Genomic DNA, 12,122 nt, shown 5'->3' on the forward strand with positions numbered 1-12,122 from the left:
CAACTGAAATGGGAATTGTTTAATACAACTATGTGTAAGTTAAGAATGTTTATTCTCAAAGTAATTTGGAAATTTTATTTATTTGTATTCCAGCTGTATTTTTACAAATAACTCAAGGTGGTGAGCATATCATCTCCTAAACCTTCCTCCTCCTGTTTTTCCCCACAACAACCCTGTGAGGTTGCTTGGGCTGAAATTTTCAACTTCTTTCAGCTTGATCATCATGCTAGTCCAGTCACCCCTGCACAAAACTTCTAATTTGCACACTATGAACTACAGGTGGTCCTTATGACCACAACTGAGCCCCAAATTATTTGTTATTAAGTGAGACATCTATTAAGTGAATTTTGCTCCATTTTATGACCTACCTTGACATGCTTGTTAAGTGACTCATTGCAGTTGTTAAGTTAGTAACACAACTGTTAAGTGAATCTGGCTTCTCCATTGACTTTGCTTGTCAGAAGATCGCAAAAGGGGATCACGTGACCCCGGGGCACTGCAGCCGTCATAAATACAGCTGCCAAATATCTGAATTTTGATCAGGTAAGCAAGGGGATGCTGCAAAGGTCATAAGTGTGAAAAATGTTCATAAGTCACAGTTCTTAGTGCTGTTGTAGCTTCAAATGGTCACTGAATAAATTGTTGTAAGTTGAGGACTACCTGTAGTAATTTCCTACTTGTAGTAATTTCCAAACTGGTAGGGCACGATGAAAAAAAAAATAAATCCAATAATATCAGGCAAAATGCCTATGAAGAAAGCTAAGGTCATGCTGACCTGTGCTTTTGTTTCTTACCCGTTAACATCTAGTGCAGAGGCTCCCAACCTTTTGGGCACCAGGGACCGGTTCTGTGGAGGTTTTTTCACGGACCGGAAGGGGCGTGGTTTTGTGTGCTGCCTGCATCCCTTGGATGGGCTTTGCTTGTTTGTGCGGCCCAGTTGCTTGCATGCTGCAGCCCGGTACCGGTCCACAGCCCAGGGATTGGGGACCCCTGATCTAGTGGGTGAGAATAATGTTGTTCAATCTCTGTCCTGGACAATTTAGATGCAGTTATGACAGAAACTTGTCCAATTTCCTACAAGGTTGCCAACTGCCTATCACACAACTTTGAACATGGTTCCTCCATCCAGAATCTTTCTGCATCCATACCAGTATAGCACATTTATTACGGAATGGGAAGGAGGGGTGGATATATAAAAATTCACTTTTATTTCCAATAGAGTGGAAAGCAATCAATTGCAATTTCCCTTATAGAGGAATCTTTTTAAGTGCTTGGAACCACTCCAACTGGAAGTAGACCTAGATTTATCTCAGAGGCCTTTTCCGTCCCTCTGTATGAGCTGAGTGCTCCTTAATCAAAACAGGGACTCCAGCAGACTCCCCCAGGGGAGGGGAGGGGAAACAACCACATTTTTAATCTAATAAGATTTGTGTTAAAAGGGACAGCACTGCTTGCTCATTCATCTGATGGGCAGCACCGAAAATTTGATCCCAGGGAGAAAAAAATGAGGAAAAGGGCTAAATGATTAACAGAACATCTTGCCCAAACGTAAGCTAACATCATCAAAGTGGTTTGAACTAAATCTATTTGGGAAGGTTAAAACATTCAGATACCTCGGCGTTGTGTTAGAAACCAAATTTTGGAAGTTCCAGGAAGCCACTGAAAGCATATCTTGCTGTCTGAAAATTCCTCTTAGTTCTAGGTTGCTTTTCTCTTTGGTTAGCTTGTTTTCTATCTTGCCTTCTGGTGCTTTGGAAAGCAGGTGGACTCCCTCTTCTTTATGGCAGCCCCTCAGATATTGGAAGACTGCTATCGTGTCTCCCCTATCCTTCTTTTCATTAGACTAGACATACCCAATTCCTGCATCCGTTTTTCATATGTTTTAGCTTCCAGTCCCCTAATCATCTTTGGAAAGAGTGCAGAAAAAAAGCAACAGCACCTCCTCCAAAAGCTTTGTGCAATCTCAGGAGCCTGTGCTTAACCATCCAATTAAACATCCCCTTTAATTGCCATGACACTGACTAGCTACAATCTCAATGAATTGTTGACCAAAGGCTTATCAGGAAACTTCCACAGGCTGGTTTCATGTGATTTAATCATCAGTTACCCTTTACCTTTATCTTTTCAAAGTAAACAAGACCCATCTGGTCTGGATATGTTTTATGTAGGCAGCTGGGAGGCAGTTTATAATGAATAAATGCAAACAGATTCTCATTCTGTGATTTTCCTTTCTTTTGCTTATCAGTCACGGAGGAAATAGAGCACCCTGCAATTTTATTAATGTTGTTGAGGCTCCCGGATCCCTGTTTTCAAAGATCCCCTTTCACCTATCCAGTTGAAGTGGAGGGCCTGAACACAACATACGTGTGTACACAGAAGGCAGGTGGCATTTTTCTTAAAACCTTTCTCACTTTGGTTCAAAGACAATTAACAATTAACAACTGTTGATCAATGTCTTCATCATTATTTATCAATAATTTTCTCAAACCTCCTGACTCTTCTAATATTTTTGCAATTAGAAAAGAGCCGTGGAAGATTATTTTTCGATATGATTACTGCTGCCAGCAATCTTTTCTATTTACTGCTGCAAGACTATGATGTGCACAAAAATAGACAGACTCTGAAATACCCACAGTATAAGAACAGTTGGTGAAGAAGACAGAAATAGGAGAAATGACAAAATGAAGTTGTTTGATTAGAGAAAGAATAACAACTACATTAATTAGTGACTGGGAAACCCTTATGGACTTTTTGCTGAAAAAAAAAGGAGGAAGTTATGATACAAACCTAGAGTGAAATAGTAAAATATAAATACATTTATAAATGCTGTCAAAAAGATTGGAAGTCACTTCTTTATCATTTTGTCTTTTTCCTTTTCTATTTCCTTTCTTACCAATTCACCATTCCTTAATTTTTTTTGTTTCTTTTGTAATATAGGCATTGTTTTTATCTTATTAAAAATTCTTCAATAAGAATTATATTAAAAAAACAAAAACATGCTGAATTAGTAAAAGCAACAACAAGGTTAGGTTGAAACCAGGTAACAAAAGTAAGGGACAGGTGATAATACTTCCTCTCACTCAACAAGGGACAAAAGTGAAAGAATGACAATCTTGAACTCCTTAGGAACACAACAGCTGTGGACTTCAACTCCCAGAATTCCCTAGCCAGCACAAGTCCATACCTCTTAAAGTAGCCAAGATTGAAAAAACACTGGTATAGAACCTGCATTTTCTACTGGCAAACCCCAGAATTCTTTCTGAAGGTATCAATGTCCTTAAATCACTCTCTGAACAATTTCCAGTTCTATCAGCCAAGAGAAGCCTGAAATACTAACAGCTAAGAAGATGAAATAGGTTGATGCAATTTAGCATTTTGATTTGGCAAAATGTGCAAACTTAGAGCTGGAAGGAACCTTGGAGGTTTTCTAGTCCAGCCCCCTGCTCAAGCTAGAGAGCCTAGATATTTCCAGTTTGGGTCATAGCTGTTAATGTGTTGGCAGTTGTTTCAAAGCACAGTCTCTTTCACAAAATCCAGGTTCCAAATTTTGCAGGTAAATTGCTTACATTATGTACCTTTAAGAAATGAATGTTAATGAATTCACGGATTGAACTGGACAATGAACAGTTGCAGGAACTGGGTTTGTCTAGTGAAAAGAAGGACTAGCCATGACATGATAGCAATGTTCGAATATTTGAAGGGCTGCCACAAAGAAGAAGGGGTGAAAGCTATTCTCCGAAGAATCTGAGGGCAAAGACAAGAAGCAACGGATGGAAACCAATCAAAGAGAGAAGCAACCTGGAACTAAGGAAAAATTTCCTAACAGTGAGAACAATTAACCATCTTGCTCATTATAAATCTCATAGCATCAGTACAGTATTCAACCAGGGGGGACAATTTATGTATATGTCTGTTTTGTTCATGAACTTTTTTTTTATGTAGTCTTGTTTAACTTTTTTTTTGAGTTTGTATTTTAATTTTTGACGAAAATAAAAATATTTTTTAAAAATAAGACATGAATCTCAGAGCATTAAGAATTTTCTTGCTCTCTATGTGCCAGGCTTTTTCCCTGTTAAGACTGGGGTAGAGAGAAAAAAATGAAACTCAGATTAGTAACAAAAAGGAGGAGGACATCTGAATGTTCTGTGAATTTATTTTAATGATGTATCATCCATTCATGTTAATAGCTAGAGGCAAAAATGAAGTACCTTGCACGCTTGGGTCACAAAGTCAAAAATTCCAAATTTTGCTTAAATCCACCTTTCTTCTACTGTTTATTTATCTAGATAACACATCATTCCCTCAGGGCTTTTGTTCCTTATGTTTTCATATTCCAGTTAGATCTTTTATTTCCATACTGTTTTATTATGATGATACAAATAAAGATCAGAGGACATAGAGCTACTATAGCTTCTATCACTCTATGAAGTTATCATCCCATCTTTCCCATCCTGCTTTGTTTTGTTTTTCTATTTAGCAATTGAATCACCTTTTAAGTTCATTGTCATTGCAAACATTTTGCGATGGAAAGCAACAGGCCTAAAACAACTGAAGAGATGAAGACAGAAAAACAACAGATCCTTCCATATTGAAATAGACATATTTAAAAGTTTTAAAAATTCAGAAAGATACAGAAAAAAAGTTCTGGGTAGGAATTCATTAATAGTAATATCAAGATTGACCGAGTCCTCCCCCAAAGTGTGAATTTTATGGAATTCTCTACCCCAAGATATGAGTACATCCAATGGTCTGGGATGGCTTTAAATCAATGTTTCTAAACCTTGGCAACTTTAAAATAGGTGGACTTCAACTCTCAGACTTATTGAAGTTGCCAAGATTGAGAAACATCACTTTAAAGGAAGACTACATCTTTCCTTCATCTCTGTAACTCCACACAGTGATTAGCACTGATAGCAAATCAGAACAACAGAATAACAGAATTGGAAGGGACCTTGGAGGTTTTCTAGTCCAACCCCCTGCTCAGGCAGGAAACCCTATACCATTTCAGACAAATGGCTGTCCAATCTCTTCTTAAAAACCTCCAGTGATGAAGCACCCACAGCTTCTGCAGCAAGTTGTTCCACTGGTTAATTGTTCTCTCTGTCAGGAAGTTTCTCCTTAGTTCTAGGTTGCTTCTCTCCTTGATTAGTTTCCATCCCTTGCTTCTTGTTCTGCCTTCAGGTGTTTTGCAGAATAACCTGACACCCCCCCCCCTATTTTTATGGCAACCCCTGAGATATTGGAACACTATTATATCACCCCTAGTTCTTCTTTTCATTAAACTTGACATACTCAGTCCCTGGAACCATTCTTCAAGTTTTAGCCTCCAAACATCAAATGTCATCTTGAGAGACAATAATTACTCTGTATGTGGAAGAGAAACAAGGTGGAAAGCAATCAATTATTATGAGAACCTTAAGATATTCTCAGAATGATGAATGAAATGTATCTTAGACTATAAAGCATAGCAATTCCTAGCTGCTAATGTGTAACTCGGATATCAATTACATTTCTTTTGTTGGGAAGAGGGAAAAATAGCTGGTAGAACAGTGTTTCTCAACCTTGACAACTTTAAGGCATGTGGACTTCAACTCCCAGAATTCCACAGCCAGCATTGCTGGCTGTGGAATTCTGGGAGTTGAAGTCCACATGCCTTAAAATTGTCAAGGTTGGGAAACACTGTGGTAGAATATTCAGGGCTATGGATCAGTGACATTTTATATCTATTGCTGTTGGAAATTGTTTAAGGCAGAGTTTCTCAACCTTAGCAACTTTTAAGATGGGTAGACTTCAATTCCCAGAATTCTCCAGCCAGTTTTGAAATCCACCCATCTTAAAGTTGTCAAGGTTGTGAAACACTGGTTCAGGGTACACAGAGGTGTTCCTTAAACTTTTTTCTCTTGTGACGCCGTCACTTTAAAAAATTATGGAAGACCACAAAAGTGCTCCCCCCCCCATATATATCAACCTTTACTGTATTAAAAATTAATAATAACACTTTTGCTGTGCTACCATTTTTCACAACTGTTTGACAGGATTTTTAAAACTGTACTATTTTTCAATTTAGCTTGGCAAACACTGTAACAGAAACATCTGCTATTAGAAGGAAACCAAGAGGACCCAAGAGGGAGAGACAAGAACTCAGATGGTGCGATTTCAACATTTTACATGAATTTGCCCCTTTACTGGAAGTCACCTCGACCCAGTCCCCTCCCTCAATACAGGTAGTCCTCGACTTACAACAGTTCATTTGGTGACCAAAGTTACATCAGCACTGAAAAGAGTGACCTATGACCATTTTACACACGACCGTCGTAGCATTCCCCATGGTCACATGATCAAAATTGAGACTCCTGGCCACTGACTCATATTTATGACGGTTGCGGTGTCCTGGGGTTATGTGATCAGCTTTTGCGACCTCCTGACCAGCAAAGTCAATGGGGGAGCCGCTTTCACTTAACAACCGAGTTACTAACTTAACAGCTCCAGCGTTTCACTTAACAACTCTGGCAAGAAAAGGTCGTAAAACGGGGCAAAACTCACTTAACAAATGTCTCACTTAGCAACAGAAATGTTGGGCTCAATTGTGGTTGTAAGTCAAGGACTACGTGTGCAGGCTCTACAATGGCTTCTCTGGCGCAGAGAACTTTGCTCAGAGTTTCCTACAAATTGAGCCTGGCTCCTAACAACTTCATGGGTAAGAACACTGAATAGGTAAGAACACTGAACGTCCCCATTAAAGGAGAATTTACTCTTCCCAGAGTTAAACCGCTGCACTGTTGAACAAGTCTTACCAGTAAGAAGGTTTTCCAAACGTTAGCAGACATGCATTCACCCATTAGTTCCCTGGCACAATGGAGGAAATCTCTGCTTGATCTTTCACGCGCCAAACTCTTCGGGGCGAGTGTTTGTTAAACGACAGGCTGTTACCTGGTTGCTACTAGGAAGCCCAGTCATGCAACATGAATAAAGTATGCAGCCAGAGGATCTAGCTTTGCCTGGCATAAGAACACCGCTCTGGCTTGCTATAGAGTAATCCTTGACTTGACCATAATCGAGCTCAAAGTTTCCATTGTTAAGCAAGGCACTTAAGTGAATTGTGTCAGTTTCCCTTTTTTGGCCCTAGTTGTTAAGTGAATCACTGCAGTCGTTAAGCAAATCTGGCTTTGCTTGTGGGAAGCGGACTAGGAAAGGCACAAATGGGGCTCATGTGACCCGGGGACAGTGCAAGTGTCATAAATACATGCCAGGTACCGAGTGCCCAAATTTTGATCGTGGGGATGCTGCGATTGTTGTCAGTGTAAAAACCCATCATAAGTCACTTTTTTCAGTGCCACTGTAACTTCAAATGGCCACGGATGGAAACTAATCAAGGAGAGAAGCAACCTAGAATTAAGGAGAAACTTCCTGACAGTGAGAACAATTAACTAGTGGAACAACCTGCCTCCAGAAGTTGTGGATGCTCCAACACTGGAAGTCTTTAAGAAGAGCCTGGACAGCCATTTGTCCGAAATGGTATAGGGTTACCTGCCTGAGCAGGGGGTTGATGACCTCCAAGGTCCCTTCCTACTACTACTACTACTACTACTACTACTACTACTACTATTACTACTATTACTTCTTCTTCTTCTTCTTCTTCTTCTTCTTCTTCTTCTTCTTCTTCTTCTTCTTCTTCTTCTTCTTCTTCTTCTTCTTCTTCTTCTATTATTATTATTATTATTATTATTATTATTATTATTATTATTATTATTATTATTATTATATTACTAAACTAAGGGTTGTAAGTCAAGGACTACCTGCACCTTCCAAAACATAAATCTCTCAAGCATCTTTGACTATTTTCTGGCTTCCAAACTATTTGTAATCTTTTGTTTTGCCCAAACAAAAGTAACAAAGACAAAGAGAGAAATCTGATGAGCAGGAAGAGATCAGCATTTGCCAATGCATCTTGAGTGTCTACATTAATGCTTGGAAGCCTTTCAAAATAAACTGGGAACAATGAGCCAAAGGAAAAAAAAACATAAAGAGATTTTGTTGCAGGATTGGGAGACACTGTAACAATTGCACTAAGTCCACATCTGAGAAATTTCACTGACTCTATTTTTATAACTTTCGCCCCATGCGTGCAATTTATCTTCCTCCCTAAAACTTTTTGATCACATCAATCACATTGTGATACTGGCATAATCTATCTCTCTTGATCACAGGCAGGATTTAAGGGTGCTAAAGTGAGAAACAGGAATTGGGCCTGATGATTTAAATAACTGCAAGAATCAAATTAGACATTAAGATAGGGCTTCTCATTTTTTTCTCAGATGTTCCATTCAGATAGGAACCCCAGCGCGGCATAATGAATTAGAATAACAGAGTTGGAAGGGATCTTGTAGGTTATCTAGTCCAACACCCCCCCCCCCCCAGCAGTTAAGTGGTTAAGGCTTGAGACTAAAACCATGAAAATCCAGGTCCACATCTACCCTTAACAAAAATTTCCAGTCTATTTCACTGGGTTGTCATGAGGGGGGGAATGGAGAAAGGAATACCATGTAAACTCACGATAAGCACTTGGAAAGAAGTGGAACATTAATGTAATAAGCAAACAAATTAGAATTTAAATCTGATGCATGCACAACCTACAAGCCAAAATGAATTCCCGTTTAAAGTTATTTTGATTTGTGATGCCTTCAACAACCCAAGGGGTGAATGGGCCAGAAAGATGGATTCCTTTCACCTGAATTTATGAAGTAAAAGTCCACCAAGGAAACAATCCTAGATAAAACTGGACCATTTGAAGGCCTCTGCTCCATATCTCCTTATTTCTCTTTGGAAGCAATTGTTTGTCCAGTCTCACATGCCTACAAAAGCTGGAGATTTTTACAACAGAGACTCAAAACATTTTGTGGGACATTATATTACAGTAAATAATTAATATGGTAGATGTGCAATACATACGTACAGGTCTATCTATGATGCTGCACCAGGACTATTTCCTAATATACCCAAGTATATGGGTCATGTCCTTCTTCTGTTCAAAAAAAATATGGGTCACATCTGTATTAAGAGTCTCTTGGTCATTAAAACATCTACCTAGCAATTAAGCATTTTTTTTCTTTTAAAACAACTAGTAAGTTATTCATTACTCAAGAGTTTTGCCCAGGAATATCCAATCCTTAAGATCCAGGATCCCAATACTTTGTGTCTCTTCATACCATCCAGACCCACTTATTCTACCTTTCAAAGTTAGCCAATAAAACTGACATTTAAGGGCTTACCTGGAGAATGTCACACAATCCACAGTCTTAGCCAGCTTGATTGTAGCCGAATTAACAAGGCTTGGGCACCATCCCACTTTGGGGTGTACTCCTGTCATCAATAGCAAGCAGAAGTCTGATTTTGCACGTTCCCCAGCTTCTGTCTTTTCCCTTTCCAGGGGAAAACTGGCAGGTTTCCCACTTCTTTGTGCATTTGCTCGCCCATACACTCACACCCTCTCTGCTGCGGACTCTCGACTCTCTTCGGTACTAGCTTCCTCAGTGCTGTAAGCACTGTATCTCTGCTTCCTCTCTGCCAGAAGAAAAGGAACTGAGCAGGTCCAAGCATATCCCAGTTAAAGGGCCAGGACATCTGCATAACTCTGCTAACAGAGAGGACACCTAATTCTCAGCAAGGGCAAGTTTGCCTTTATCCAGATGATGAAGCACATCTGTCAGGATTAAGCCTGGAAACAGGAAGAAAGTCTTTGAAAGGCCTCTGGGCTAGAGACAAGCCTCCCCCCACCTCTCCAAATTACAGGTAGTCCTCCTTGACTTATGGCCACAATTGAGCCCAAACCTTTGGTGGCTAAGCAAGGCATTTGTTAAGTGAGTTTTGCCCCACTTTACAACCTTTCTTGCCGCAGTTGTTAAGTGAATCACCACAGTTGTTAAGTGAACCTGGCTTCCCCATTGACTTGGTTTGTCAGAAAGTCGCAAAAGGGGATCACATGACCCCAGAACACTGCAACTGTCATCGATGATTAGTCCAATGCCAAGCCTCTGAAGTCTGATCACATGACCACGGGGCTGCTACAACGGTCATGTGAAAAACAGCCGTAAGTCACTTTTTTCAGTGCTGTTGTATCTTTGAACAGTCACTAAACAACTGTTGTAAGTCAAGGACTACCTGGACGCAATTTGGACCCAAAGCTCAATTTTACCTCCAAGAAAGGCAGACTTTGTGTCTGGAATCTTTATGCTGTTTTGTTTAAAAAGATGCAAAGTTGATTTACGTTCCACCTTCCAGTGTAGTTTCTGCTAACTCAAGGAATAGCAGATAGCAATAGATCTTAGTACCAGAGAAAGGTCCAAAGTGTTAAAAAGGAGAGATTTAAACACCTCAGGTACTGTATGCCAGACATTCTCCTTTGTCCAAAAAGGAAATGAAAACATGAATCTTATTTTCAACTTTATAGACAGGAGTCCTCGGATTCCTTGTGAGGTCGATCACTTTGCTCCCCAGTAGACAGCTCAGTTTAAACAAGGGCAAATTACAATTGCAGTTGGAAGTTGGAGTCTTGCAATAACAACAACAATAATAATAATAAAGTTGGAAGGGACCTTGGAGGTCATCTAGTCCAACCCCCTGCTCAGGCAGGAAACCCTATACCATTTCAGACAAATGGCTGTCCAGTCTCTTCTTAAAAACTTCCAGTGTTGGAGCATTCACTGCTTCTGGAGGCAGGTTGTTCCGCTGGTTAATTGTTCTAACGGTCAGGAAGTTTCTCCTTTGTTCTAGGTTGCTTCTCTCCTTGGTTAGTTTCCATCCGTTGCTTCTTGTCCTGCCTTCAGGTGCTTTGGAGAATAGCATCACTCCCTCTTCTTTGGGGCAGCCCCATCCTTACAGGGTAATAAATCCTGCACATCTAATTTACTCAGGGTGATGAGTCTGTGTTTGTGTGTGTGTGTATACATATATCACATTGTGTGCTTTATAATAATTTGTTTCCTAGTAGAATTACATCAGGTTCCCCCCCCCCCCATCCAGGCTTCCTCTCCTTGAATGATGGGTGAACTAAACACTAAAAAGCTTCTGCCCCACCTGGGTAAGCATGGGCCTTCCTAACCAGACCTATTTGTGCTGCAAATCATCTGGATAACCATGAGACAGTAGGAAAGCTACAGAAAAAATGCACGTGTGGCTGCCACCTGAAGATTGCTTGGATTTTTGCAACCCAAATATAGTTGACCTGCTTAAACAGTGACGCATCCAGAACTGAAATCTCAGCTCCACCCATCCTTTATCTTGGTGACTCCACGCAGTTTCTACATCCTGGCTCCAGTCCTGGGGCTAAGCCAAGAGCAAAGTTGCCAGCATCAATAAAATACAGGAGGTAAATCACAAGAATAGCATAGTTTTTGTCAAGGAAAACAAGCCACTGCGACTGTCTTCGGCAACACGATAGCAGTGTTCCAGTATCTCAGGAGCTGTCACAAAGAAGAGGGAGTCAAGCTATTCTCCAAAGCCCCAGAAGGCAAGACAAGAAGCAATGGATGGAAACTAATCAAGGAGAGAAGCAACCTGGAACTAAGGAGGAACTTCCTGACAGTTAGAACAATTAACTAGGTTGCTTCTCTCCTTGATTAGTTTCCATCCGTTGCTTTTTGTCCTGCCTTCTGGGGCTTTGGAAAATAGCTTGACTCCCTCTTCTTTGTGGCAGCCCAAGATATTGGAACACTGCTGTCATGTCCCCCCCCCCCATCCTTCTCTTCATTAGACTAGACCAGTGGTTCTCAACCTGTGGGTTGGGACCCCATTTGGGGTCGAACTACCATTTCACGGGGGTCGCCAAACAATGCAGTCCGCCATTTTTTTCCCCTTTTCCTTAGCTGTGCTACTCCCTTTTATTCTATTGGCTTTTGAAAGCCAATAGGAATTGTCCAGGCTGTCTCTGCCCTGCTGAACCCGTCAAAAGTCCCATTCTGCAAACGGTGCTGCACCAATTGAGTAGTCCTCGATTTACGACCGGTTGGAGGTCACGGCATTAAAAAGGTTGAGAACCACTGGACTAGACATACCCAATTCCAGCAACCGTTGCTTGTATGTTTTAGCCTCCAGCTTCCTGATCATCTTTGTTATCAATAATCCTA

General features: G+C 40.5%; 1 protein-coding gene across 9 annotated transcripts in view; it reads right to left on the minus strand.

Annotated features, from left to right (window-relative positions):
• The window catches only part of VWA5B2 (von Willebrand factor A domain containing 5B2), a 76,733-nt gene that overhangs the window by 47,673 nt on the left and 16,938 nt on the right, over positions 1–12,122 (minus strand). For 2 of the 9 annotated variants that reach the window (XM_039346967.1, XM_039346959.1), the window contains exon 3: positions 9,270–9,360. The exons of 4 other annotated variants lie outside the window; for them this stretch is intronic. Coding sequence is in view for 1 of the 5 variants with exons in the window: in XM_039346940.1 (XP_039202874.1) it covers positions 795–804 (10 nt within the window). In the remaining 4 variants the exon portion in view is untranslated. Of the gene's footprint in view, positions 1–794; positions 935–6,794; positions 7,015–9,269; positions 9,760–12,122 lie in introns of those variants that run through there. 3 more of the 9 variants (XM_039346949.1, XM_039346975.1, XM_039346940.1) reach the window with 3 other exon arrangements.

This window comes from Crotalus tigris, unplaced genomic scaffold (genome assembly GCF_016545835.1).
Source record: "Crotalus tigris isolate CLP2741 ecotype Arizona unplaced genomic scaffold, ASM1654583v1 scf7180000017552.641344, whole genome shotgun sequence".
NCBI lineage: Eukaryota > Metazoa > Chordata > Lepidosauria > Squamata > Viperidae > Crotalus > Crotalus tigris.